The 27,993-nt window shown below is 31.5% G+C and overlaps 1 protein-coding gene and 1 long non-coding RNA gene across 7 annotated transcripts in view; one reads left to right on the top strand and one right to left on the bottom strand.

The window, feature by feature from the left end:
- The window catches only part of LOC111427269 (phosphatidylcholine:ceramide cholinephosphotransferase 2-like), a 28,070-nt gene extending 1,945 nt beyond the window's left edge, over nucleotides 1-26,125 (top strand). Inside the window, exons 1-8 of one of the 6 annotated variants that reach the window (XM_023062317.2) lie at nucleotides 1,406-1,502; nucleotides 2,421-2,654; nucleotides 19,373-19,551; nucleotides 21,695-21,901; nucleotides 22,471-22,681; nucleotides 22,736-23,010; nucleotides 25,183-25,358; nucleotides 25,418-26,125. In XM_023062317.2, coding sequence (XP_022918085.1) covers nucleotides 2,596-2,654; nucleotides 19,373-19,551; nucleotides 21,695-21,901; nucleotides 22,471-22,681; nucleotides 22,736-23,010; nucleotides 25,183-25,358; nucleotides 25,418-25,570 — 1,260 coding nt within the window. In that variant the 5' untranslated portion in view covers nucleotides 1,406-1,502; nucleotides 2,421-2,595 and the 3' untranslated portion in view covers nucleotides 25,571-26,125. Of the gene's footprint in view, nucleotides 1-1,405; nucleotides 1,503-2,420; nucleotides 2,655-5,824; nucleotides 6,314-8,552; nucleotides 8,807-9,772; nucleotides 9,846-10,225; nucleotides 10,357-19,372; nucleotides 19,552-21,694; nucleotides 21,902-22,470; nucleotides 22,682-22,735; nucleotides 23,011-25,182; nucleotides 25,359-25,417 lie in introns of those variants that run through there. The other 5 variants (XM_023062315.2, XM_023062316.2, XM_023062320.2 and 2 more) reach the window with 5 other exon arrangements.
- On the bottom strand, nucleotides 8,607-9,781 carry LOC139428944 (uncharacterized). The gene is made up of 3 exons (XR_011639624.1): nucleotides 9,566-9,781; nucleotides 9,264-9,499; nucleotides 8,607-9,209 (listed from the first exon to the last, which is right to left on the bottom strand). It is a non-coding gene; the product is annotated as an uncharacterized lncRNA (long non-coding RNA).
- Nucleotides 26,126-27,993: the final 1,868 nt, after the last annotated feature.

Genomic DNA, 27,993 nt, shown 5'->3' with positions numbered 1-27,993 from the left:
GATGATATTATCAGGCATTTCTTAATATCATTTTTAGCTACCCCCTTTGAGACATCATAAAATCAAAGAGTTGTTGTACCGAAAATTAAATATTTATCACATTAATTTATTCTAATGTAAATTAAAGGTTTTTAAACATGTCCTATGAGGTGCGGTCCAACTGTTTAAATTAAATTTATGAAAAGACAAGCCCCTTTAGGGCCACACCCCAATCGCTACAATGAAATCCATTGCCCTACCCAGTATTATTCCCTTTCGTGCCTTTGAAATTTATACTAAATGATAAGGATCAAACAATATGGTTGTAAACCAACAGTAAAATAGAAATTATTATACAAATGAATCGTTAAAATTTGCTAAAATGTAGTTTGCTTTAAAGATAATTTGGTTGTCTAACTTTGGTGTTCTTGCAATATCTTATTTATATCAACAGCTAAAAATAAATTAGTATATAGTTATATGTACTTATAAATAGTTGTTATATAGAATGACGCATACCCTTAATTAAGACTGATAGCAAAAAAAAGATGCAGTTCGGGAAGTAAGGCAGGGTGAGTCACGATGAATTTCTGTGAACCACAAAACTGATTGAATGCACTTACTTTACAGCTCATGACGTAACGCATGCTACATAGAGACTATGTTCCTAAAACCATTTTACAATTTGATGCTTACTTGAGTTCAAGAATTTTTTCTATACATTCAGTTAAAACTTTAACCTATCATGCTTATAGTGAGAGAAAGAATAAGTGTATAATAGGCATTCTTTGGAAGAAAATCATTATGATCGACACCATTAGCAGGATAATCTCCATACAAAATGGAGGAAAGATTCTTTTACAACTTGATGATAGGTTGTGGGTTAAATAAGTATTCTTTAATTTGATGATAATTATAGAAACCCAATAAAAGTGAAAACGTGTTGACATCAATTATGTACCCTACATAATTTCAGCACGATTGTCGGCGCCAGTAATCGAGGTCAAAGCTCTGAAAGCTCAAAAAAGTCCACATCCCTTGGCCTTGCACAACACGCGAAAGCCATACTGAAGCAACTGAGGTACGATCAATAATTCGTTGGTCAGCGTGGGCGATCCTTTCTCCCTTTCATTCACGAAAGCATAACACGAAATAGGATTCCGTTCTGACGTCGTCTTTCCCGGGAAAATTAGCTTTCCAGGTTACGCTTCTCGAAATCGCCCCCTGTTTCATCAGAAAAGTCGAAATTTCTGGAACATTTCCAGGATCTTGTTTTTAGTACGCGTGCGTGGTATCAGTATTGAAGGGCAGCATGGTGTGATTCAACCGAATCTTTCCCCAGTACACGTCCGCGACTCACTTTTAACCAAAGCGGGATGTAATAAGACTAGAGTAACATAATTTTATCGAGACGTCATTCTTTATTCGATTTTAGATTATTTTCTTTTTGTTGAGAGTGATAGGAAGTGTTTTCGAATATCAATCGATTATTTACACTGCCAGTTCCACACATCTTCCATTAGGTAAAATCAATCGTCGAAATTCGCCCATTCTACTATAAATTAATGTTAGAAAATTTCTCATTTCATCATTATATTTGTAAAACACAAAAATGTTCTTTTTTTATTGACTTATAGTAATCCATTTATATCGTTGACGTTTCGTAATTCATTATGAGATATTTTTACGTAGTGTGGCTTGTGTTACAGGTACTGGTCGATTAGATACGTTTCGAATCATAAATTATTTTCAGATCATATTCATTTCCTATATTGAAAATGAATTAGTCGAGAACTGAATTGCGTCAGTATATCAAAATTAGCGAGAATATATGGAAGATACAAATTTTAACTTAATTTAATTTAAGATTTTATTAATTTCTTATTTTTGTATTTTGAATTTGCATTAATAGTAAATGTTAGGTATGCATTAATTGTTACAAATGTAAAGTCATAAGCAGAAATGCTTTTTATGGTGAGAAACAACTTCGTGTCACATGACATTTGAATATCTCGTTCATCCTTGAAATTCTGACCTTTCCCGGAATGCCTTTTAACTAGGAATCGAGAATAAATTCAAAACGACTTTTTTACGCTTTAATTTAGGTCGACATAGATTCCAAAACTTTTTTTCGTTCAAAACAATTTTTAGAAACAGACAAGTTCAATAAAGATAAATATATTAAATGCAGCGAAAAATTCCACTTGATTCGAATGATATTGCGCAATTTCCAAGAGATTTATGCGAGTCATTTTTTACGACCTAAAATTGTTTTTGAATAATTGCCAATTATTCTATAATGTTTTTTTAATAATAAAATTTGTCAATGAACATTTAGAGTTTCACTCAACGCGATTTCTGTAACGCAAGCCAACTTTCGACGTTGTTAATACTTCGAATTTTGAAGCCTTTTTATGCTTGTGACATACGATTGGTTTTAGACGTACTACATATCTTACAGCTCAGACAGTATTCGACACCAATTGAGAACTAATAGCCACACTTGTCTTCGCGTAAAATACTTGGTTTCATTCCTAACCAGATCTCGTCTAAAGTTCTATATTAAAGTTACAACTCAATCAGAGCTCCTCTTCGTCAAGTGAAGGTAATTAAGCTATGAAACTACAGCTTATTGTCGTAGAAACTGGAGACAAGTGGAGACGCGCTTTATTGAGGTAAGATGATTGCTAGATATTCTTAAATTCATTATTATTAGAATTAGAGCAATAATAAATAACACATGTTTAGATTGGTTCAAAGAAACAATCTAGTTTTAATTAATATTAGAAAACGACGTTAATTGCATGACGTACGAGTTATTTATGGTATTATCTATATTAGTAGTTGTAATAAGTCTCGAAATTAACCGATAAAATATTGAGACGAAACCTCGAATGATTGGGTTTCTCTCAATTTAGGTATTTATAATTCTAGTCAGGCCACATCATCAACTTAAATAGAATCATTAAATTGATACTATGAAGTTGTTCTTGAACCTCAGATGCCCTTCGTCGTTAAATCGTAATGGTAACAAATTGACACGAATAGATTCTAAAAATACGACACGTGTAAATAGGATGGTTCTGTCTAAACTGATTGATGTTTGTCCTTTAATCTTCTATTAAAATTCCAAAGGGTTTCCAACGGTTAAATTGTAATAGAAATAAATTGATAGGAATAGTTTCAAAATAGACTTTGAAATAGTTTAGTATCAGAATCGGTTTCTTTATTTAATAAAGTAGACTTTCCGTAATTCGATTTCCAGGAAAGACGTTCGCCAAGCCCATTCCCGTTTCGTTTGCAATCAATAAAGTTCGCCGGATATAAACATCACCTGGGCAAATGATTGCCTTGCCTCCCATGTCAACCCCTCGACCCATTTAGGTACCGATCCATGGCTCTCACACCGAACCAGAAATCCTTGCTATATTTCCTGATAGGGCGCCAGTTCCCCTAGGGATAATGGTATCGAGGTCGTTCTGCTCTCGGTTCAATATTAAAAGCTTTTCCTTCGCCTATATACCCTCTTTCCGCGCGTTTCATATCGCGGATTTTGCAGGATTCGCTAAATTGACATACTATCATCCGCCGTGAGATTTTCCTTTCGATGTGTACTTACGAAACCTATCGTAATAAAACACAATTTTGTTATAAAGATTCTAAATTTTATCAAATATTTCAGTAACAGAAATTACTTAAAATATCTTTACGACATACAAAACAATTACAGACCTTGGATAATAACGCAATAAATTGTTTTGTGTAACGATGGTATAAACTACATTGTTTGTAAATTATATACGTTCAAAGCATTTACTATTTCAATGAATAATCTTATTGTGTTCGTTTATAAATAAATTAAAAATTGCAAGGTAATGAAAACGTTTCGTGCATCTCATTAATTCGTAAATAAATACGTATAATGATTAATTAAGATGAAATAGAGATACTAAGATACCAATAGGTAACAAAATATCGAGGGAAATACCTACGCCCGGAGGCGTCAGACAAGGCAACAGCTTGTGTCCTTTCTTATTCAATATGATGATGGATAAGATGATAGAAAAGGTCACAGAATTAAAGATGGGGTATCGAATACGAGGCAGGATCATAACCATGATTTACTACGCTGATGACGCTATCATGTCTTCTATGAAACAGCACAAGAATGATATTCAGCAAAGAGCCGGTTAGATATAAATTGGTAATTCTAAATAAAAGCAAGTGATGCAATTTAAATATCTTGTTGTAAACATATCTAAACGGCTGCAATTTCAGAATGCTACAAAACCTGTGTACGACCAGTATTAACCTACGGCATCGATACAAGAAACATTAAATAAAACACTGAGCGCTATAGCAGACAAAACTTTTTGAGATCGTCTAAGAAACGATGACATAAGACAACGTACGAAGTTGGTTAAATAGGAAATGGAGCGAAGGAGAGGATCTCCACAAGAACGGACATGTACAGAATAACAAGAATCGTACTGGAACAAAAACCAGAAGGAAAATGTCTACCCAAAAGACCACTAAAGAGATGGCGAGATAGTTGAAACTCTTTTTCTCAAGAAAAGAAACAATAACCGATACTGAGCAGATCTACAAATTTTCTAGAAGAAGATGTAGATTCCTACCATCAGCACAATGACTTATGGAACACATAAACACATGCAATTCAAATTTGGCAATCACATACAAAGGTTAATTGTTTTTTTAAGTTGAGTTTATATTCTCTATTAATGGGTTGGGTTGGGTTGAAAGGTCTGACTACGATTTCACCGATGATGACGGAAATAAATTCTACTGAAATATATACTGAAATGAGGAAACTTTATCTTTGGACAAAGAAGTAGTTGCTAATATCAGTTGCAATCAAGTCGCTACAATCGTTACCGTCAAGCATACACCTCAGTGGAAATATACACAAAATTAGTTCATCATGTGACTGCCTCACTTATGATGTATTGCAGCTCAAGACTAAAATATAACAAAAAACACCAAAGTCATTTTGCTCCAACAGTTGAAACTTTTTCATATTTTGCCCTTCATACAATCAGAGTTTAAACCTATTAATTATAATTTCTTTAAGACCTTTCTGAATACGTCAAATCTCAAGTGTTAGATATGGTCAAATTATTGAACGGAACTTAAATTTTGTATCACTCTAGATGTTCCATTTAGTAGTAAATTAGGCGTTTGCAGACTTTTGTTTCACTCTGTATAATAGATATAAAAAAAAAATGATTAGTTATTATAAAAATGTTGTACCGATTTAAAACTAGCAAATTATCATTCATATTGAAATTTAAAAAATGGTTATTCATAATTGAAAATACCTCGCAAACTATAAAGAATTCGTCGGCATTCCTTTATAAAAATGTTTGTTCGATACAATTTTACTGTTAAAAATCATTTATTCAAACATGTATTTTTTATTGTGGGTCGTAAACGGTTTAAAGACTGACTGAAAAATGGTCGATTTCGTAAAATCATAAAAATAATATAGCGATTGTATATTCGTAATGGCCAATTGTTGATAGAAGAAATAAACGAAACGCCTGTTAAATTTGTTTGGGTATAGTGGTCTAATATTTGGCCGAATTCCTATAAACACCAATGCTTTTTTGTGTGTATTGTGTGTAAAAGTCGAGAGAGCGTGCGGAACCGGTTTTAAATGGTACGGGAGAAAACCGTGAAAACTTCCGGTAGACGTCAGCTATCTGTGTCAACAATATACAGGTACCACCAGTCTTGCCCAACACTTGTCTCGGAATCTGCAGGTAGTATTCTTCGTCGACCGTTGGTGTAACTTTAATCTGATTCAAGTCGGATCAGCATTGACTTGCTCACTGCTATAATTACAAAAGTAGTGGTGCTAATTAATTGTAGCGATTCCTCTCTCTACTATTACAACAACCAACCAACAAACGTAACTCTACCAAACGGAGTCGATCGACGACTGAACTGCTGACTGAACCGTATGCCGGTTCCGTCAGTTTACCAGCACGATGATTCCGATCGGTACTGTGGGCGCGAAACCATGCCACAAACAGAAATAATTGCATTAGCGCTATTCGAGAGATGAAAACACTTTCGGGATCGGACTATTGCAAATTGCCAATTTCGAACGCTTTGTACCATTAGTGCTTTCACGGATCCACAACCATACGCTCCATAATCTTCATAGTTCTACTCCTACTACATTGAGTGTTACACATTTTTTGGTTTATGAACAGTTTTTATTAATGGTGATTCATAATTTTGTGAAACCAGTGATTATGGAAGAAATTATTGAAATGGATTTAATTAGTGAGAATAATCATCCAAATGAGTAAGTGTCAATTATGAAATAAAAAAAATTTCTTTTTGAGACAATTTAAATTAATTAAACCTTAAGTAGTTAAAAATTAATCAAAAATCATTTAATAATCTTCTTTTAATGGTTTTCTTCAAAAACAAATAACTAATTCTATTGATTGGTCATTCAATTCTAATTAAATAATTAGAAAAAACAATGATTGGGTCTTGTCTACATTAAAGAATTTTGTTGTCATCAAACGAGTGATTTAAGTATGTGTAAATAGAAACGAATATCGTTTTCAATCAAGCCACTACTCTTCAAAGAAATAGACTTACGTTTGCCAACGTGACTAACATCGACTTGGATGCTGAGCCAAAATTTATTTGGCATGGTCCGTGTATTGTAATTTTCATCGAAATGTGTTTTCTCTCAAATCGCGCGTTTTCCTGCGTATCATTTCGCGATCTATTTTAAGACGAAGGTAATCATATTGCTGATATATTCTATGTATTTAACTCCGCCGTCGCAAGCATTTGTTGGAACCATTACACGGTTTGCTTTACTTATTGTTCATCCGCTAACAATAACACGTGCCTTTAATTGTTGTTGGACGATTTTTTTTCTGTATGCGTGCAAAACTTTTTAATCTAAACAATGTATAAAGAAATCGATCAAAATAAATTTAGTTCAAATGCATAACTATTCCCTGAGCGAATCAGTCATAACTGTGCAATATTTGCATTTTGTGCCATATACGTTTTAAATCACTACTACTACTATTACGTTAGCTTACAATTATCGACGATATATCCTGCATGATAATCCATTAAATATTGATCTAAACTGAAATTAAAGTCTTAAATAATTTATTGGTTATAAGTTATTTCTGAACAATTTGTATTTAAAAAGGACGTTTATAAAATGTTTCCAATAATAGCACCTGTAATGAGTCATCTAATCCACCCACAGGTTGTACCCATAGTAATTATAGCGATCGTAAAGGTGATTTATAAATGGGCAAATAGCCAAAAGTGTCACCCACAGAGACCAATTCCAAAACGAACCTTCGTTTAATTGAATACGTGTTTTCTGCTTACATGCAATCATTTCTGATGATTTCTTTAATAAACTATTAACATAATACTCAAAAAATATAAAAAAAATTTTCTCTCTTTATTATTGTTAATAAACTAACAACAATTGCTCAAATCCGATTTGAAGGTGAAAATTGCAAAAACAAGGTCGTTGATAATTAATAACAATTTGCTGTATGGATTGAATGAGAAAACAAAATTTATGCAACCAAATTTTAAGATGTGTTTAGGAACTGTGGAAATATTGAAATTCTTTTAAGTGAGTTAAAAATTAAAAAATGTTTGAACTATTTCAACACAAATTTAATTTAAAGTATTTAAAGGAATTCTTGTTCAATTCATACGTTTTTATATGATTTTATAATAATTTATAAAAAGTTTTGTGCTTCTCAATGACATATTGATATCATAACACAAAATTATAGAAGTTAATTTTGATCATTATGATTCAAGATTACTTTGTAAATTAAATGTTTTCAAAGTAGTGTTGACAAAAATTTTAAAAATTTCACAATCTTTTCTTGTCTACAAACATTTTGACTGAGTGGTTCAGAGACCCTAATATTTATCAAATTGCTTGCTGTTGTAAATGATGTTTCCGTTTCTTGTTTGTTGAGTTGCTCATAACCTTACTGCATTTATGGTAACAGGTGATTCATCAAGTTAATGTAGATTCTTTCAACCCAATAGAGTACTAATAGTACTCTAGAATCTCAAGTAATCACTGAGAGATCGCACGACATCGACTCATAAACTCCATTTTCATATTTGTAGAAACATATGTGGTATAGATGACTTTGGCTCATCCATTCCATCAGAAATAGCTAACAAACGAAAATTCAATACAATACGGAAAAAATCGGAGAGAACACTTTATTTAAGTATATTGTATATATGAAATTACTAAAACAATTATCTTTTTATTCGATAAGATAATTCTCAAACATAATTGATTACATAGATGTACGGAACTGATTGTGAGAATATAGGGCAATCGTTCCCAAACAAATTCCAAAATAAACAACATTCGTGTTTCTCTCGATAGCGCCACACTCCTAGCCAGTGAGTTATATTTGTATTTATGGCACGCGTACGGCTCCGCAACAGGTTAATTGACTAGTCTAGCACCGATGAACGATGTCCATCGCCAGACCTTCCACGGCATCGCTTTTAACAGTATTTTGTTGTACATTTTCGATATGCCATGTTAATCACCAACTCGTACCACCATTCGCCACAAAATTTTATCGCTACGAGGTATTTCTTTTATGATGTTAACGCGATTAAGTGCTCTATATTCAAGCTCAGTTTATGTTTAGTTGGTGTATTGCTGTGAGTGAGTTTAAATTTGTTTGTTTGAAAAAATGTATGAAATTACTGAAGAGGAATATGTGTATTCTTATATTTATCAAGCTGGTTTTATTACAAGGTGAGTTGTTGTATAGGTAATTGACCGTTTGTTAATAGTTGTTATAGCTCATAAAGATAAGATATGTACAAAAATTTCTTTTTTTTGTATCTCTTTTTTGAATTTATATTAATCATGTATTAGAAAATATGATCTCATCGTTTATAATTTATAAATAATCGAGGTTATCGATCAAAATGCACCTATTATAACCAAGCCATTTAGACATACATTTACGCATAACCACTGGACCTTAGCCAGTGAGTCAGATATTCACGATCTTTTGCATAATTCACAAAGTCTCGCTACTGCTTCGTCACTGATGAATCGTTGGATATTCACGTTAATTCAAAGAATACATTTATCTCAATGCAGAATCATTTTCTTTCAAAGAAAACATAACACAAACATGTTGATGATATTTCTAAAAATATAGTTTACTTTTAAATCATATGTTAACACCAAAACTGTGACGTACCTTTTAACGGTCAATATAAAAGTGTGTAGTCATAAAACTGCCTACGTCACCGACATCGACTTGACTTTTAACATTTCTCCTTCCATTTTATCGTCGTCGTCGCTTCCCTGATGCTGTTGCATGATTTGTGACGATGAAGAATAACCCACGGTGACGTCACTGCGATGGTGATAAAAGAGAGTCTAATGACATGGGTTGTTGGTTTGTGCTCTCTACACATAAAGGCCATTAACCCGCTAATAGGAAATGTATTAAAAGGTTACGGATAGAATTTGAAGCTTAAGTAGTTACTAAAAACTTACATCTTTGTATTTTGTCATCTTATCTTTGAATTTTACTTTAATATAATTTTGAGTTAATTAAATTGTGGAATTCATCTGTTTATTGTTTAATTAATCTTGTTGTGTGTGTCATACATGACCTCTTCGAAAACAAGAGTTCGTGTTAATCTAGCTCGTTATCATTAACAAGAACGTATTTATAAGCACGGATATTGGGTAGTTTCGTAAAGAGGATCATTTCACGTTGTGTTCCTCGATCAATAACATCATATTACATAGTGATGGCATCTCCAAATAGAAGGTAGGATTAAATTATTTCATATTGTTGTATATAAAACAGTAAATCAAATCATTTAAACGTCGTCATTAAACGCTACCTCAGCATCACAATAAATTTGAATAGAATTACCTTACATCATACTTCCTCATTTTAAAAACACACTTATTATTCAACCTTGTCATATTTTTACAAAATTTTCTGTGGATAAGCGTTGTCCCACTTCGATTTTACATTTTTTTCTGTTTATGTGAAACTCGCGGAAAATACGTTTTAAACGTTAGGTCGTTTGGCATCGTTTATTTTTATCGTTAGCGAAGGTACATTAAAAAAGAATGCTGGTCGTATTGATAAGGCAGTAGTGTATGCGAGCTTGGATTTAAAACAGTTTTATTTTTTTTGCAAAAATGAAACTCTACTCCGGTCTGAATACGGCCATATTGAAAGTGATGCCAAATGGATTAGCTCCATTTGACCTACGAAAACTTGAAATACAAGATGTCGTTTTTTATTCGTGCGGAAGCGAGGAAGTAAGGTAAAAGTTATTAAATATTTATAACAATGGAGTTAAATAAAATCATTTTTTTGGTTATTTTTAATATTATCCAATTTATATGATAGGTTGTTTCCATAAATCGTATTCTCTGTACGTGCATTAAATGCGGCGATAAATTACGTTACCTAACTAAAATAACAAAGTCGTAAATAAATGTTTATTAATACTTTAAGTATGGAATTACTTTTTTAATTACATTGTAAAAGCTAAATGTTATATATACCATAAATGGTAATTTAACATACAGTGTAAGCCGGTTATAACGAACAAAAGTAATAGTCCCGAAAATGTCTCTATTGAAGTTTTCGGATGAATTCCTAAGCAAAATACCTACGATCAACTTATATACGGTTTGATTCTGCTATTTTTTAAAAGATGGCGCCATGTTAAATTTGTTAGCTACCGGGTAATCACAAAAAATACTCAAACTTACTTAAGGATGTTTGCAACAAATCCTCTAATTGAAACCAAAATTACTGAGTTTTTTAAATAACTTGTTACCTTTATTTTGTGTTTATTGTTGAAATAAGTGTAATTTGTCAAAGCTATAGGGACTTTGATGGAAGATGCCAATACTCTGACTTATCTACACATATCAGGCATTAAGAAATCTAAGGCATTTAAATGATAGTCGCTCCTTGAACTTGAATGGCGGCGAAGCACCACAGAGTGCACCACAGAACTAAGAAATTTCCAGTGATTTTATGCCAAGTAAGTTCCAAGTCAACACTTAAACCAATTAAGGTATAGAAGTCATATTTACACTTTTAACTGGTTCAGAATCTAGTTAATTGGTTTGAAACGTTTGGAACTCTGCAAAACAATCGGCTAGGATTAGGCAAAAGATTTCTCATCCTTAGGTATCCTCCTCGAAATAGAGGCTTCGTTAGATCGACAAAAGATATCTCGCAGTACTGTGTAATCTGAAAGCACAGGGTAATCAATAAGCTGAAGAAAAGCTGTAGATTTTCATTAATCAGGCGATTATTTTCAAAATGTTTCTAATTGTGTTCTTTTTTAATTGCCAAAACCTCCAATAAGTAATAGCGTCTTTCTAAGATGACGCCTAAGTATTTGAGGAAGTCTTGTTGCTGCATCGTTATATTTGCCATTTTATTATTCATGTGGAAGGTTGACTTCTGTCTTTTTTAGGTTAGGTGTTAGTCTCCATTTTCAAAAGTTACCATCATGCCTTATAAAGATCGGTGTGTTGGTTATAGAATTGTTTTGAAACGAATATATTAGCCTTATAAGTAAGAAGGCAAACATGGAACATGGGGAACGTTAATAAAAGCAACAGGTGCTGCCAACGTGAAAATTAATGCAATGTAGGATTCTAAAAATTAACCCGATTCACGATACAGACTTATTTCATCCACGCGAAAGAAGGATTGATCCATATAACGATATGGAATTCGTTTCATGTTGAATTCAAACATAAATGATTTCATTATTGGTGTATTATTAATAATTATTATTAATAGTTTAATGATTTTAACAATTACTTTTAACGACTCAATAATGATAAGATAAAGAGTTGGGTTTATAAACTTCAATTAATTTTTCATAAAAATGTATTTTATCTTCTAAATCTAATCTTATTACAACTTTCTTCGGAGATCAACTTTCTTAAGACGGGCGTGTCCCTTCCAGTTCTTAGAACAATCTCAAAAAACTTCTTTATCTCTCATAGTTTCTTATTTATTTTTAAAAAAATAAAAATTTTTACAATGTTAAGTAAATTGTGTTAAAACTAGAACATAGGGAATTGAGAGATGGTAGCAAAAACGATTGGGAACTGTACAAGTTCGACCCAGCAACCTGGATCTGACCGATCCCGGCCTCGAAAGGGAATTTCTACCGGTGGCGGCAGCAGGCAGAGCGTCACCGAGAGTTTGCGTGCATGCCGCCTCTCTCTTTCTCTGCGTGTCGCCGTTAAACCTCACCGCGCACACGTCGCAGGATTCCCTCCTCTCTTTCCTCCACCACCTCACTCTGTATGCCTCTCTTTCCTCTTCCAACCTAACGCTGGTCAATTCACGCCAGTTGCAATCAAATTCCCGTGGAGAGTCTATCCTTGACGGCGACAGTTTTCCTTAAAATCGAAACCACGAAGGATTCTTATTCTGTTTTTATTTTTTTTACCTGAACAATAACCTACTTACACTAGTACTCCCCTTTTGTAACAAACAATAAACTTCCACGTGTCGGTCGTCCCTTTAAAGAGTTTCTGCAAGTGATGTCGACAGCTTTTCTGAAGAGAAACAATAATTGACGTGTTGCTCGCGAGATTATATACATATTGGTTATGTTAATGATTGTGAAGACTTTCTTTAGAATAGTAATTGGTGTACTCGTTTTAAATTTTGTATGGATGAAAACTAATTTAATTTAACAATTTGTTTTCTTCAATTTTAATTATTTTAACTTTTTATGTAATAGTGAAAACGTTAAGTGTAAAAGTATTTGAAGATCATAGATCTTGCAATGATACCTACTCATTAAATGGACGTAAGTATCAAAAATAAAATTTCTCTAAATAAAAGTCGTTTATAAAAATTAACAAGTAATAAAGAGTTAAAGAAATCTTAACGGTTGGTAATTTTATGGATCTTCATTTAGAATTGCAAATTGAAACTAGGTCAAAACATAAAACATTTGCATTCAAAGCACTTTCATTACAATCTTCCTTTCACTATTAACCACAACTGCTTCAACATTAAAAAATCGTTATCATATTTATTCTATGATTAATTTATAATAATTATTCATCTTGTTATGATAAGAATAGACGCTGAAGACAAAGATGTTGAAAACTTAAACATAAACAATCATCCACGTGTTTACGTTTGTTGGCAAATATTAACACTGTAAACAAAATTTTGCTTCCACTTTTTGATATCAGCATCTGGCTAATTTAATGTTACTATCAAGTTTGCGAGAAAATTTATGTAGTATGATGTTTGGAAGATTAATTATGTTCTATCCACAACCCATCAAATCATGGAAATGTTTTGATGTAAATCAACAATCATGTACCCACGTGTTTATGTCCATGTCGTAAACATTCCTATTTTGGTTCACCTTTAATACACATATATTAAACAGTTCTTCTTTCAATAATAACCATAGAAAAATAAAGTAATTTTTTATGAAATTTTTACTTGGAAATGATGTGGGGTTCAAGATAAAACTTTACCTTCATGTATCTAATATTAACAGGCCAAATTGCCTTGGATAAAGTTGAAACATATTGAAATAACAAATATTTAGTTTGGTTTAGTCTTAAAACATTTTGTTCAACTTGCTTGAATCGTTTTTTAATCGTTTTTAACCGAAGTCAACATAATTGAAAAAGAATCAAATTGATATCTGATACCATATCTTTAGTTCCTTTCATTACAACTTTAAAAATAAAAAGTGGGGTAAAGCGAAAATACTTGTATATAACGGATAGTCTTGGTATACTATCTTTTTTTTTTTTTTGGAACAAACAATGCATATAAAACGAACAAGATTTAAGTTTTCACTTACAATGTGTATTTAAGAGCTAAATCATGTAAGTTTCACATTTTCTTTTTAACTGGAGCAGATTTAATTTAAGAAGAGTCATTACCAAAAATCGTTAGTCATCGAGTCTAATTTCCTCTAATTTAGGAAATTTATGAAATAATTGTGTGTATCCTTTTTTAAAAGCACTATAAAGAAATAGGTCGCAACCATTTCGTATTAATAGAACGTCTTGGAATTTTTATTTTAAATCTCATTATCTTCTGGGAAACTGGAGAGAAATGAGTTAGATTGACTCAACCAAGTATAATATACAATATAATTTTTAGTCGTTGCGACGAGGAGGCGATATGCTTTTGACAACGCACTCTCATTATATTCAACTCCCAAGTTCCAAAGTCTTTATCAATTAAGATCTGCATTGGCAATGCTGAAGTTAAATTAATTGTAATACGTTTATGTAAGATCGAGCAAACCCGCATATTATGTCAAACAAATCATGTCGTTATTGATTTTTCCTCAGCTATATGCATTATTTCCTCCATATCAAAGAAACTCGTAAATTCTGTGTCATCGTTCTATACATTAAGGAACGCAAAACTCACATAACATTAAAATTTTTATGAGCAGTCCTCATGAATAAGTCCATGTATAACGCAATATCCTTGATTTTGCAGAATGATTATACCCTTACATAATGATCACCCGTAGGCGAAATAGAAACTTCATTATTATTTTGTAACCTTCCAAATATACATAAACCTACCTGCCCAGTGAGACTAATAATTAAAGTTACATCTTTTTGTAATATTTGTTTTGTAAAATCTTCTGGTAATTCAAATTGTATTTCTTTACAAAAAGATTTACATGCATAGTTTCCATTTGTTCCATTTGCAGATGACCAAATCATCCTCTTTTCTCTAATGTCCTTATTTCGAATTCTCTCCAATCTGGACATCCTCGCAATTCTACATAAATAATCCATCTCCACTGCTCCGACTCTCCATTCATTCTCCTTCTTCATCATCGCATCTTCGCAGTAGTATATCAATTTGATATACTACTGCGCCACCAAGTTCGTTAAGTTATATAGATTGGGCACAATCTTGGTCATTCTTGATTATTGCAAAGGTTTTGATAAGGTTAACAAGCTCTGTACGCTCTCATTGACATATAGATAATTCAAAAAATTAGGAAAAAATAGATTTGACAATAGAAATCTTCAATATCATCTCTTTTCCAAATATGCAGTTACTTTTTCATTTAGTCTGTGGATGTATCGAAATTTTGAATGTAATTGTATCTTTTCGAAAAAATAATGCAAAAAGTTCTTGTCGTAGCTGGTGTACGTAAGTACTTCTAAGTACATCTTTGAAAACCGCATCATCATAGTGTACACAACATATTATATTTTCTTTATGAAAAATAAACAATTTGACCTTCGTTTCTTTCAAATTACATGTTGCACGTATTTATGTTAATACTTGTGTTATAATATTTACCTACTTATGTTTGAACAACATTATACTTAACGACTTTTCTTTGTAGTCGGATCTGATTCGTAAATGTTTACAAGACTGCAAGTATCACGATATAATAATAATTATTGTTCTTAAAACTGTTTGTGTATTTATACGTGACTGATTCATAAAACTTGGTTTTAAAATAAATCGGTTTGTTTTTTATTTTATACTGCACGTTATAAACATTGAGAAATAAAGCTCTCGAAATTTGTAAAATAAATATTCAAAAATTGAAAACAAAATTTGTGTTTTCAAAATCTCGTCTTTTTATTGCTTACTAAATACTAAATCTATAAAATACTTAAATAATTATTAGTTTTTATTGTTGATATAAAGGTGTGGTTTCTAATCTATCATTTTATTTAGATATCTTCCAACATCCGCTACAGTTAGATTATAAAATCCTACTCTATTACAAGCTTTTATGCAAATACTTGACATTCCCATCATAAATTATTTCTTTTTTAAATACCGATTTTATACATTAAGAAGCAACAACTTGTATTGGCCTCGATTGGATTCCAGACAACCTTATCTATAACTACACATTTATATTCATTAATTTCTGAATCGTATAAGATTATTTTCATTCTTCTACAATTAATTTCAGTTCTTTAAAACTCGCAAACACAACACGTTGTTGCGCATTAAAAATGAAATCGTTAAGTTTTATTGTAAATTAAAAACCACCAAGGACTTTAACGAATCGCTTTACTATTACTTGTTATAAAATTTTGTTTAATGTTAGTATATTCATGCTTGTTTTCAGTTTGTACACTATGTATGCTTTAAGTGCATTGCGGTCGATAACGTAACAAGCTGCACGTTAGGAACACGTAAACAGTTAAATATTGGTTATCTAATTCGATTGTTTGTATTCAGATTAATTTTAATAAAAGAATATTTAATTTAAAAAATAAATGTAGAGTAATTAATTTAATTTTACGGTTAAGTAAAATAAGATAAGCTACGAGATAACTTTTGTTTGTTCTAAATGAAGATCTACAAACGCATATGCCAGTTTTATTGTTTGTGGTGTTATCTTTATACCCTACTATTAACGGCATGACATTGCTAAGTTTAATTTATTTTTAACTATTGGCAACGAATATAAATGACGATGACTTGCGATGCATACTTAATTAGGAAAACAAGGTAAACAATTAAAGGTAAAATTTGCTGACTTAAAATTTAACGATTAAACATTTTGAATTGCTTTTGTTGAATCGTTTATCGAATGAAAAAATCATTTAAACGTTTATATTATTACATACTTGATATTTATTTTTTATTACATGTTTAAACCAAAATGTAAAAACTAAGGCGATTCCAAAATCGTATCACCACCGTCTTTAAACCGAAACATTTGCGGAGCGTGACCCACACTGGTCTATAAATAAACGTTTAGCATCTAAAACTAACACCTATACACAAAGATTACATACAATGGGTGAATTATAACATGCTTTTTGTTTATAACCTGGATACATATCAATTTGGAAAATTTACATCATATATATATATATTTTTTTTGATAATGACATAAATTTTCATTATAAAAAATTTAATACTTCAATGAAATTTAACCCACTCTCTCATTGTGTTTTTTTATCCATACAAATATTATGTGTGATAATATTATATATACAACTTGTTAATTTATAAAACGATTACTAAACATATGACAAATATTGATTTATTGCAATGTTTCTAATTGTTACAAACATTGTTTATAAACATTAAAAATTATTTACTAACTTCAAGCCTTGCGTATATATATATCATGTGTTATTTTATCATTTTTTTTAATACGGGGGATACTTAAAATTGTCATAAATAGATTTTACAAAAATATTTGAGTGTAACTGCTTAAATATTTAATTTTGATTCACAAAGGAAAGTTTCTAAGATACCAAATAGAGGTTGTAATTTATTATAATCACATTAGTTATTTATTGAAGTGTTTGTGTCGTGACTCACAATTCTCTTTCTATTTGGTCGCCTTTGTTTTGTTTATTTTCATTAAGCATTAGGCAGTTTACAGAGTCAAAAACACTAAATAAACAAATAACTTGTACACACCTATGCGGCCGAGACTAGAACACCCCACATAAAAGCCATAATGAGGATTACAGAAATGAAAGCCTTATAAAGTATACTCGGTTTTACAATCCGAGAATGATTACGAAATATAGACATAATGAGAAATCTTTGAGTGCAGGATGAGGTGGACGCGAGTCGCTAAATGGACAAAAACACAGAAACCAGTAACCAAGTGTCCAGTTGGAAGACCGTCCAAACGCTGACAGAAAAGTTTTACATCCAACTGACAGGACTAGGTCCTATAGCAAGAATAAGAAGAGATTTCAACGTTCTTTATCTGTTGTTTGACACTGCCGAATCGTATGCTCCATAAGCTCTCAAACATATTCAATGCGATTTAAATCCGGACTTTGAGGGGGTGTATTGAGCTACTATAAAAAATATTTGACTATGCTTGCTATATGTTTGGAGTTGTTATCTTGCTGGAAAATCCAGCGGTTCCCAAGGTCCAAGCTTTCCACCGATGACTTTAAATTTTGTTCTAGAATGCTTTTGTATTGATATCGATCCATAATGCCATCAATAGCATAGCTTCGACATTATTTACCGTGATTTCCGGTTGACGGCAAATTTTCAGCTCCATAGCCGTGTTTCGTTTCCTCTAATTTTGTCCAACCAACATTTCCAAAAATGTTGTACTTCTATTTCTCAGTCAACAAAACTCTGGACCAGATACAGACTTTTTACACACGATCGCGATATGGTCGGCTTATTTTAGTCCGTTAATTCTAGAGTTTTGACTCACTTCTTTTAATATAGCTTGGACTGTTGCTGAGCTTAGATTTCAAATTGTGGCAATTTAGATTACTGTTCTTTTTATAGTTTCAGTTTTGTAATATTAACAGAAATTCCTAAGAAAAAATGTATGCAACACCCACAACAAACACATTGTTGATTCTATTTGTTTCGTCTTTTGTTGATGACGTAGATATTAAAAAGATACTAACTCGGTAGCAAAGTAATACTTCGTCTTTATTATATCCGTTTTCAAATCGATGAATAATAGGCATCTACTTAGATTCATTTTCTTTCAAGAAACGTATCATATCCCCCCTACTATATTTTACAAAAAAATTATCTCGGAAGTTTATCGATGTACTTCAAGGACCCTTATTTATGATACATACAACTGCATCAACCTATAATTTATAAATGACGTTCATTTTGTACCGTTACGTCACCATTAACGTCGGTACCCATATATACAGTAAATTCAGGAAGTTAGCCTTTCTAATGACTCTAATCTATTTCCTATTGAACAGATAAAATATTTAACACGTAACACACAGTAAATGGCATATTTCATCTGTTACGTTAAATAATATTATCTCAGTTATTTTACAATTTGATTGATGTAGTCGTAATTCAATTACTTAGTATTATCTTGGTGATTTATTTATTGGTTATTCCGTTAATTATACAAACGAATACTTAAGAAGTAAATTTTTTATTTGAAGATTCTTTTTGCTTATGAATACCTAGGTACGCTTCTAAACGTATTGTTTCTATAATTCCTATAATTTTCGATGAAGGTTATAAAAGAAGACGTAACTAAAATTACTTAATTATACACGTTATTACGTTAAAAGCTATCTATTTACCATTTTAAAACCTGCAATAGTCAGGTTCTAGTCGTCAATCGAGTAAAATTACCATGTAAGTATACTACACGACCTATGATGCGTGACATAATTCATGATGTCCTTCAGATATTGCATGTATAGAAAGATAAATACTTGGGTCAACAAATGTGTCATATTACATTACCTATATGTTGTTCCTATTACACTTACTTTATTATAAATTAATTATTTTTGTTATTTCTTATAAAATATTGATACAAATTTAAAAATTTTCAGAATGGTATTAGAGCCTAAGTTCACTGACTATGGAAGCATACATTCAGCTGATATTCCCCAGCTGCAACAGCAACACATCACTTCTCATCCCTTGCTAACCCAAATTACTCCAAGGTCCGTTTTGTTGCCACAATTGGAGGAAGAATCAAAAACGTCGAAGGGAAAGAACATGACTCAAGGTAAAACAATATTGATATCTTTAGTGGCATCTAATTTGTATTCAAAATAAGTACGTGTCTGAAAATTATTTATAAGGTGTAGAAACTTCCTGAGTGTTATCTGCGTGCCGGAAATTGGTCAATTCTTTTAGAATGCGATTAACGTAGCTTTACCTATTCAGAAATTGCAATATTCCTAAATATAGAGTAATAAAATTGACCTCGGTGAACTCGTCCAGACATGCTTATTACTACGATAAATAATAATGGAATTAAATTGCTCTGATAGCAGTGCTATTGCCCTCTTCGTCAACATCATTCAATTGCCGCCCATCATAAACTGAGCAATCAAGAAATTTTATTGTTATTACTATCATCTTTTAGGTAATTTATTTGTTAAGAAAATTGTCACATATAAAATAAAATGTAATAATGTTTATTTCTTAAACCTTTACTGACACCTTTTTGAATTCAAACTATTCAATTTGATTTCTGGTTAATGTTATAAAACGAAGTGAGTTAAAACAAAAGAATAAGAGGAGATTGCGTCATTGTGGAAATAAAAAAATTCTCTACATATACTAATAAGACCTACTTTAGAAAACATGTTGTCCATTAAAACAATGTGCATTTATTTGGTTTAATCAATGGGAAAGTAATTAAGTTAATAATGGAGTTTTCTTCTTTTATCTCTATCTACAACACTCAAATATTATTCAAAAGGCTATTATATTATTGAGTTTTTAATAAATCATCAACATTCAGTATTATTTTTATAAAATAGTTATAAGTTGTGAAAATTTTCTTGCCACGTTTATCAAGTAACATATAAAATAATCAATAATACAAAATATTTCTTATGTAGACGGATTTGTAGTGTAAATAAGGAAGTATATCGATAAAATATTAAATTCGAAGAAATTTGAGATTTTAGGTTAGGTTGAGTTCACAAAAATGATAGCTGGTACTACTTAATTATTACTACTTAATAATGTATGTAAAAAAACGTTGGCCTAAAAGGGCTATCGACCGTAGTCTTTCTGCCCTACTATGTATTAGATGTTATTAAAATTACAGAATTGACACATTAGTCGTTAAATTTATGGAAGTAGTTGGGGTGTTTTTGATCTCCACCATAATCAATTAATTATTAAAACCACACTTAAGACTCCACAATTTATTACGTTATAACGATTGTAGCCGAGGTCGCTTGTGGCCGAGGCTCTGTAATCAATTCAGATAAAGAAATTGCAGCCAAGGTCACTTGCAGGTTCTACAATTTACTACATTAAAGCGATTGTAATCGAGGTCGCTTGCCGCTGAGGCTCTGCAATCAACTCAACCTAACATCCTTTCAATCAATAATTTCTAAAACTCAACTCTTCTCTAGTTTTGCCACATCCAATCTCATTTCTAATTCATCCGTACATGGTCGTTATATTTCCTATTTTTGATTCATTTCAAACACTCTAAATAACTGCATTATCATTCTTTTTATTAATCTGTTTATGTTTTTGAACAAGTTGCAGAGAATTATCAGTCCAAACGTTAAAGAAGTAATGCACGAAGTGAAATGAGTCAATTTATAATTATAGAAATTGCAGTTATCCTAAGCAAATTAATTAATTTTATTCAACGCATCCACTTTTTTATCATATATTCAAACCTGACAAAAATACAAAAACATTACAGTAAAAATGTAATGCTAAAAACTTAAAAAACGAAGTAAAAATATTTTACTATAAAAAATTACTTATTTATCATCTCTCAAATTCTGTACGTTTGCGCAGTGTACGCGTCGTTAAGTCACTTTTCTCTCTTTCACTCTGAATATAGTTTATACGCAAATAACATGAATTGATGTCAACAGTACGGTAGAGAATCGCAACCGTTGTTGTTGTATTCCCGCCCTCGAGCGCCAAAAACGATTTCCCCAACGCGTAAACACACCGCGCGAGACTTACACAACTTGATATGAAAACTTCCGTTCGGTTCAGCACGCGCTTTCGTTTGAGATCGTAACAGATGTCTGTTGAAAAATTCCTTATCGCTTTCACCAGATCGTACAGGAACTGTAAGTTGATTAGTACTACTACGTTTATGTAATTCAGATATAAAAATATATATGATAAAATCAATTCGTGAAATTATTTTTTTTTTATAGGGGATTTGTATCAGCGACAGCCTTTATTGTCAAATACAGGCAGAAACGATAACAGGACAACGGATTACTATATAGATGAAGATGAGGAACAAATATTGCATCAATCTTCCGCTTCAAATGGTGGACATAGGGCTGTTGAAATATCGATACCGACGCCGATTAGAGAGGAACCAAGATTTCCACAAGAAAGATGTAAAACAGTTTTAGGTAAAATAAATTAAAAAAAGAATGATTAATATCATCTCATAACTTCCTTTCTGGTTGGGTTAATAAATCAATTGTGACTCATTGTACTAAAAAAAAATCTTGTTCTCAATACATTCATTTAACTGTTAGATGCAACTAAATAGAGAAGGATAGCTAGTTTCAATTTACTTCTTAAAACTTTCTTAAAACACAAAAACAGAAAGATCTTTTGTTCTTTTTCTATTAATACTTCGAGTTATTTTTGTCTACGTAAATATTGTTCTCGTTGTTTGAATAGGTTTATTTTGAAATCCACGTGGCTTTCTTAAACACGTTGACGAAGTTAATGTCTCAATTAAGAATATGTGTCATTATTAAATAATGCTTACTTCTTGTGCCATAAAATTTAATTTACAACTTACCATTAAATAATGTTAGGACACGCGAACAAAACTAATTAATTAAACCATGGGATATCATCCATAAATTCGTGTCATCAAAATTTTATAGCAACATTAATCATTAAATTAGTTTATTACAACGAATTTATTAATATTTGATTAACATCAGTTGTTTTCTTTTTTTTTCAGCATTCCTAGTGTGTATATTTAGTTTTATATTAACGTTACTCGCTCTGGCTATAATCCACGATAAAGTGCCAGATCGGGAAACATACGGTCCACTGCCGGATGTAATATTAGATAATGTACCCGTACAAAATTGGGCTCTTGATGTTTCCGAATACATCATCATCGTTTCCGTTAATTTAATGTTATTGTGTATGTTATTTCATAGACACAGGTAAAATTACTCAATTTTTTTTGACTTTAATAATTAATAATCGCTTTTTTTTAGGTTCATAGTTTTTAGAAGATTATTTTTAATATTATCGCTTCTGTATATGTACAGAGCCATTACAATGTTCGTTACTGTTATGCCAATATCAAATAAATCTTACTATTGTTCGCCAAAATTGAACCACACAACACCATTGGTTATTGTACAGAGGATAGCAACGCTTTTCTCTGGACTTGGGCTTTCAGTAAATGGAAAGCACGTTTTTTGTGGCGATTACATCTACAGTGGTCATACAGTTATTTTGATTTTTTCCTATTTATTTATGTCTGAATGTAAGTATTTCATAACTTATTTCGTATTTTCTATCACTTATTGAATTTTACTAAAATCAATAAGAAATTATGTGGTGAATAATATATTCAGTAGTATATAGCTGCCACGTTTTTGCTGGTATTGACACAAAGTGTGGCAAAAACAATATTGTATAATTAGATAACATACAATGGAAAGAATCTACAATACTATACAGGGTGATTTTCTTTCCATGTTTAGTATAGAGATCTTGAAAACTAGCGGAGATAGAGAGACGATTAAATAGGGAAAGAATTGCAGTTTCATGAACTCAACTTAAAATGAGATATCTCGAAAAAACCGTTTTTTTGTTATATCGTTCGATACTTATGGCTCCGTTATTATTGATTGATAACATTGCATTGTTTGCCAAATTTTATCTTTCTAAGACAAACCATATTGAAAATATTTAAGAAAATGTTTAAAAATGTCAACTTAGATGGCCTATGTCTTAGCCATTTATGGGTTTAGACCAAAAATTTTTACACGAATCGTCATCATTTAGTATTTATGATTAAAACTATACCACGACTTATAGAAACAGTCTGTATATGAAGAAATAATCGACAAACACAGGCTGTGTGAAGGTGAGACAACCAACGATCTGGAAGACATCAAGAACGCATAGAAAGCTTACTTTCAAAAACTTTCAAATGCCGGAACACGGAGCCACAAATGGTTAGATCACACCGCCACAACAGTTACAAAAATAATAGCAGCAATAGAAACCTTATAAAACAACACAACTCCCGGAATCTATGACATTTCTGGTGAAATCTTCAAACACGAAGGCAAAAAGCTGGTCTTCTGTCTTCACCTAATAATCACGATGATACGGATAGAAAAAAAGATTCCGAGCGAGTCATCTGTCGAATATACAAAAAAAGAGACAAATTTGTCTGCTCGAACTACCGTGGAATATCACTGCTATGCACTGGATACAAGATACTGACCTGGCTCATAAACAAAATGCCCATTACCGAAAACGTAAATGAGGAATATAAGTCAGGTTTTAGAATGGGATGGTGGACCACGGATCAACTGTTTACTATTAAGGAAGTGCTAAATACAAGTCATGGAGCACGATTTCCGACAAGCATATGATTTGATTAGCCGAAAGTTATACACGAATTGGGAATACCGGCAAAATTGATAAAACTTACCAACACGATAATGACAGACACCAAAGCACTTGTTGGTATACAAGGGCAACTCACCGTACCATTTACGTACTTACAGGGGGTGAAACAAGGAAATGGAATAGCACCGACCGTCTTTAAAGTGTCCTTTAACCTGCTGATAAACCAAACGGTTTAGCTGGTAGATTATTAACGGCAGTGTCACCCCGACGGTATGTGTGGACCTCTTTTGCTACCTGGGAATAAATATTATTTTGCCTTGCTGCATGTCTTCAAATCACTAAATGTACACAGGAACACGAAGATGCGTGTACTGAAACATGCAGCCTTACACAGAGAAGTGAAAATATAAATTGACACTTTTGAGGTGTATAGTGAGACCAGTGCAAAAATACAGGATATATAGAATAAGATATAATCATGAAACATAAGTAAATAATAGAATGATAGGAAAACGCCCGGTAGGGCATAAAAGCTGTGAGAAGACAGTGGACACTAATCCTAAATAGATAATGCCAGTGAGAAAGTGGAAAAGGATGTCAAAGAAGGACGAGAGCCCAACAAGAGTTATGTTTTTATTTCGTGTCCTATATATGAACTTCTTGCAAGTCAACCAAATTTGAACTTGAAGAGAATTCCTAATACGACTCAAACTACTCCATATAAATCAAAATAATAGTGCGCCATTCCATCTGTTGTGTAGTAGTCAGGTGTTATGGACTAACATGTCAATACAATGCGCTATAAGAGACAAAAATCACCTTTTAATAGATTTACGATAAAGATTCAAATTTCGATCATATCTGTTGATACTATAAAAATGAAAGTGATTAACACTTAATTGGAAACCATTACTTCTTACTGAATATCTGTGTACAGATATCATTTTATTGCTAAACTCATTAGATATTTCTATTTTTACGAATCCATCATTATGAAAACTTACATACATCCTTATTTAAAACGATAAAAAATATATGTTTATCTTATTTACATCTTAATTTTTTTTTATAGATACTCCTAAGAAATTATACTTGTTACATTGGTTGTATGCTGCGTTTGCATTGGTAGGCGTAGCTATGGTCCAATTGTCCCATGGACATTATACAGTTGATGTCGTTATAGCGTATTACATTACCACTCGTATATTTTGGATATATCATACGTTAGCGAATAATACTAGTCTAAAGGTAACTATTTAAAACTGCATAAATTAACATTAGTTTATAATTATTTAAAATGTTTTTAGCAACATTCTCCGAATAACTACCTCGGACGGTCTTGGTGGTTTACATTTTTCTTATATTTCGAACGTAACGTTAACCACCCAGTTCCAAGACAGTGGCCCGATTGGCCTCTTCCGTGGCCCCGAAGGTTCCTGACGAAAAGCAGAGAAAGTTAGTGACCCGTCAGTGTCACGTAATAATTTTTTTAAGTGTATTGTGATAAAACTACTCGTAAACCGCCTTAAACACATCAAAGTCTCATCCTTATATTTTGGTGTACATATACAAAAAAAAACTTAATGCGAGTATCTGAGTGTATTGATGAAAACGAATTCTTAATTAAAAAAATATTAATCCGAATACACCCAGATAAACGTGGCGAAAGAGAAGATATATATTTACAAAATAAGACTTTGCTAAGGGCGCGAGTAACTCGTTTATTTTCTCCTCGATTACTTTTTGAAACCTTTTCCGTTTAGAGGTTCCTGTTTTAGTTGAAAATCTCTTTCCATCCCCTTCTCTTTATATTCTTCTAGGTATATTATTTAATATGGTTTACCTTTACGTACAACCGATATTAGTTTAATTTTTCGAATGATTAAAAAGAAGAAGCAAGTCTGTGGCGAGTCTCTACTACTATTTTTGTATATATAGATTTATATACTGTTAGACCTTTTTTGTATTGATATAATTATTGTATAGAGAATGTAATAAATTGATTTAGGATGAGATTTACCCCGTTGTAATTGCTTAAGAATGAACGCGAACGGTTCAATCGTTTTGCACGTGCGTGATTGGTACCTACCACTATCCACTGTTGTTGGTTTGAAAAATGTAATATGTAAAAATAAGAATTTAAACCGAGACGATTGACGCGAAATTGTATTTATTGTTGTTAACGAGTTGATAGCAGATAGTTTATTCTGAGAAAGATTATTGTTTCTTTGGCTGATATAGTTTTAAAATCTCTGTGACAAATGTAATATATATTTATATATAAAAAAGTTTTTTATTTCATCACCTTTCATTAATGATGCTTGTAATGTAAAGTGGATAGTCAATTCAAATTTATAATGAAACTCGAAATAAGTTTAATCTTGTATTTAAATAAATATGTAACATACAAATATGTTTAAATTTAAATATAACAATCACTTTTTTAATAGAAGTAATAGAAAATAAAATAAATAATAACGTATAAGGTTAAACATAATCAAATATTGGCACAAATACTCATTTAAATTATCATAAGCTTTCCGATCTCCACGAAAAATGATGTGAACATCGTAAATTAAGTAAGTACAAAACGTTAATAAACTACTCATTCCAAAAGAAATTGTTACCACTTTTGATGGAGTCAGCAAAAAGATAATACCACAAATAATAAAGGTGGGTAAACCCATTCCTATTATAACTTTTAAATTAAAATCGCTACAATTTAACTTAAACACGCATAAAGTAACTAATAACATGGTCGCAATCGATGTTCCAAAAGCCAACCAAATTTGCTCTAAAGGATAACTAGGTATTGGTATAGCGATTAATACTGGTTGAATTAACGAACCGAAAACGATGATTATAAGATTTATGTAATTATTACTACGTAGTTTTTTGAAAAGTATCATTAATGAAGCGGATAATATCAAAATAGTTATTGACACGTGAAAACTTTCGCGGTGATTCCTAAAAAAAGTAAACAATGGTTCGTGAAAAGATACAACGCAGATTGTAATAATGTCTATGAAGAGATGAATCAAGTGAATGGTAAATATTTTGTAAAAAAAATTTGATTTTGACGATCCATTCTGGGTTTCTGATTGATTTTCTTCTATTTCCAAAGAAGTCTGCATTTCTGTAGGAATAAAATGAGTTTAATTAACGGTATTAAATCAAAATTTATTGAATTAAAACTGTCAGAAATTATATCAAAAGAATCTCATCGACCGGAAAAAGTTAAGATATGTATAAAGGTATTTAGGTATTTAAATGATAAAAGATTGAAACTTACCAGAAAAAGATTTTTCGATTTCGACACGTTTCTATTTAGTTTTGTCAAATTCATGCATCAATCAATTCAATGCCATTATTTAATACCACATATTCTAAACTTTATGATTTAAATGAACTACTTCGGGTTTAAAAGGAGATAAAACGCGCATTTAGTTATTTTAAAAATAATCTCGGAAAAGATAAAAATATCTACCCAATTCAAACAGAAAAAATGTAAATAAACATTTTTCTTAATTATAATCTTTATGAAGCATGGCAAGCACAGTACGTTATATAATAAACTTTTTCAAAAGACTTTATGATAACAAACATAGTAACATAAATAATAAAACTGATAATAGGTCATTGCGTTTGGTGTAAATTGTGTTGCCTAAACATCAGTTAATATAGAAATTAATATAATATTATGATGATGTATTAATAAATATAGATGATGAATTTCTATTATTTAAAAACAAATTTTCTGCGTGGTCTAATTTTTTATACGCTTGACTCAATACTGCTTGTAAAACACTACATTCTGCTGGTATAAGACTACATATTGGTGGCAGAAGGCTAGATATTGCTGGTATAGTAGAAACCACGAGAG

The sequence above is a fragment of the Onthophagus taurus genome, chromosome 2 (genome assembly GCF_036711975.1).
Source record: "Onthophagus taurus isolate NC chromosome 2, IU_Otau_3.0, whole genome shotgun sequence".
NCBI classification, from domain to species: domain Eukaryota; kingdom Metazoa; phylum Arthropoda; class Insecta; order Coleoptera; family Scarabaeidae; genus Onthophagus; species Onthophagus taurus.
The sequence above is the reverse complement of the archived record's forward strand: the minus strand, read 5'-3'. Positions and strand labels throughout refer to the sequence as shown.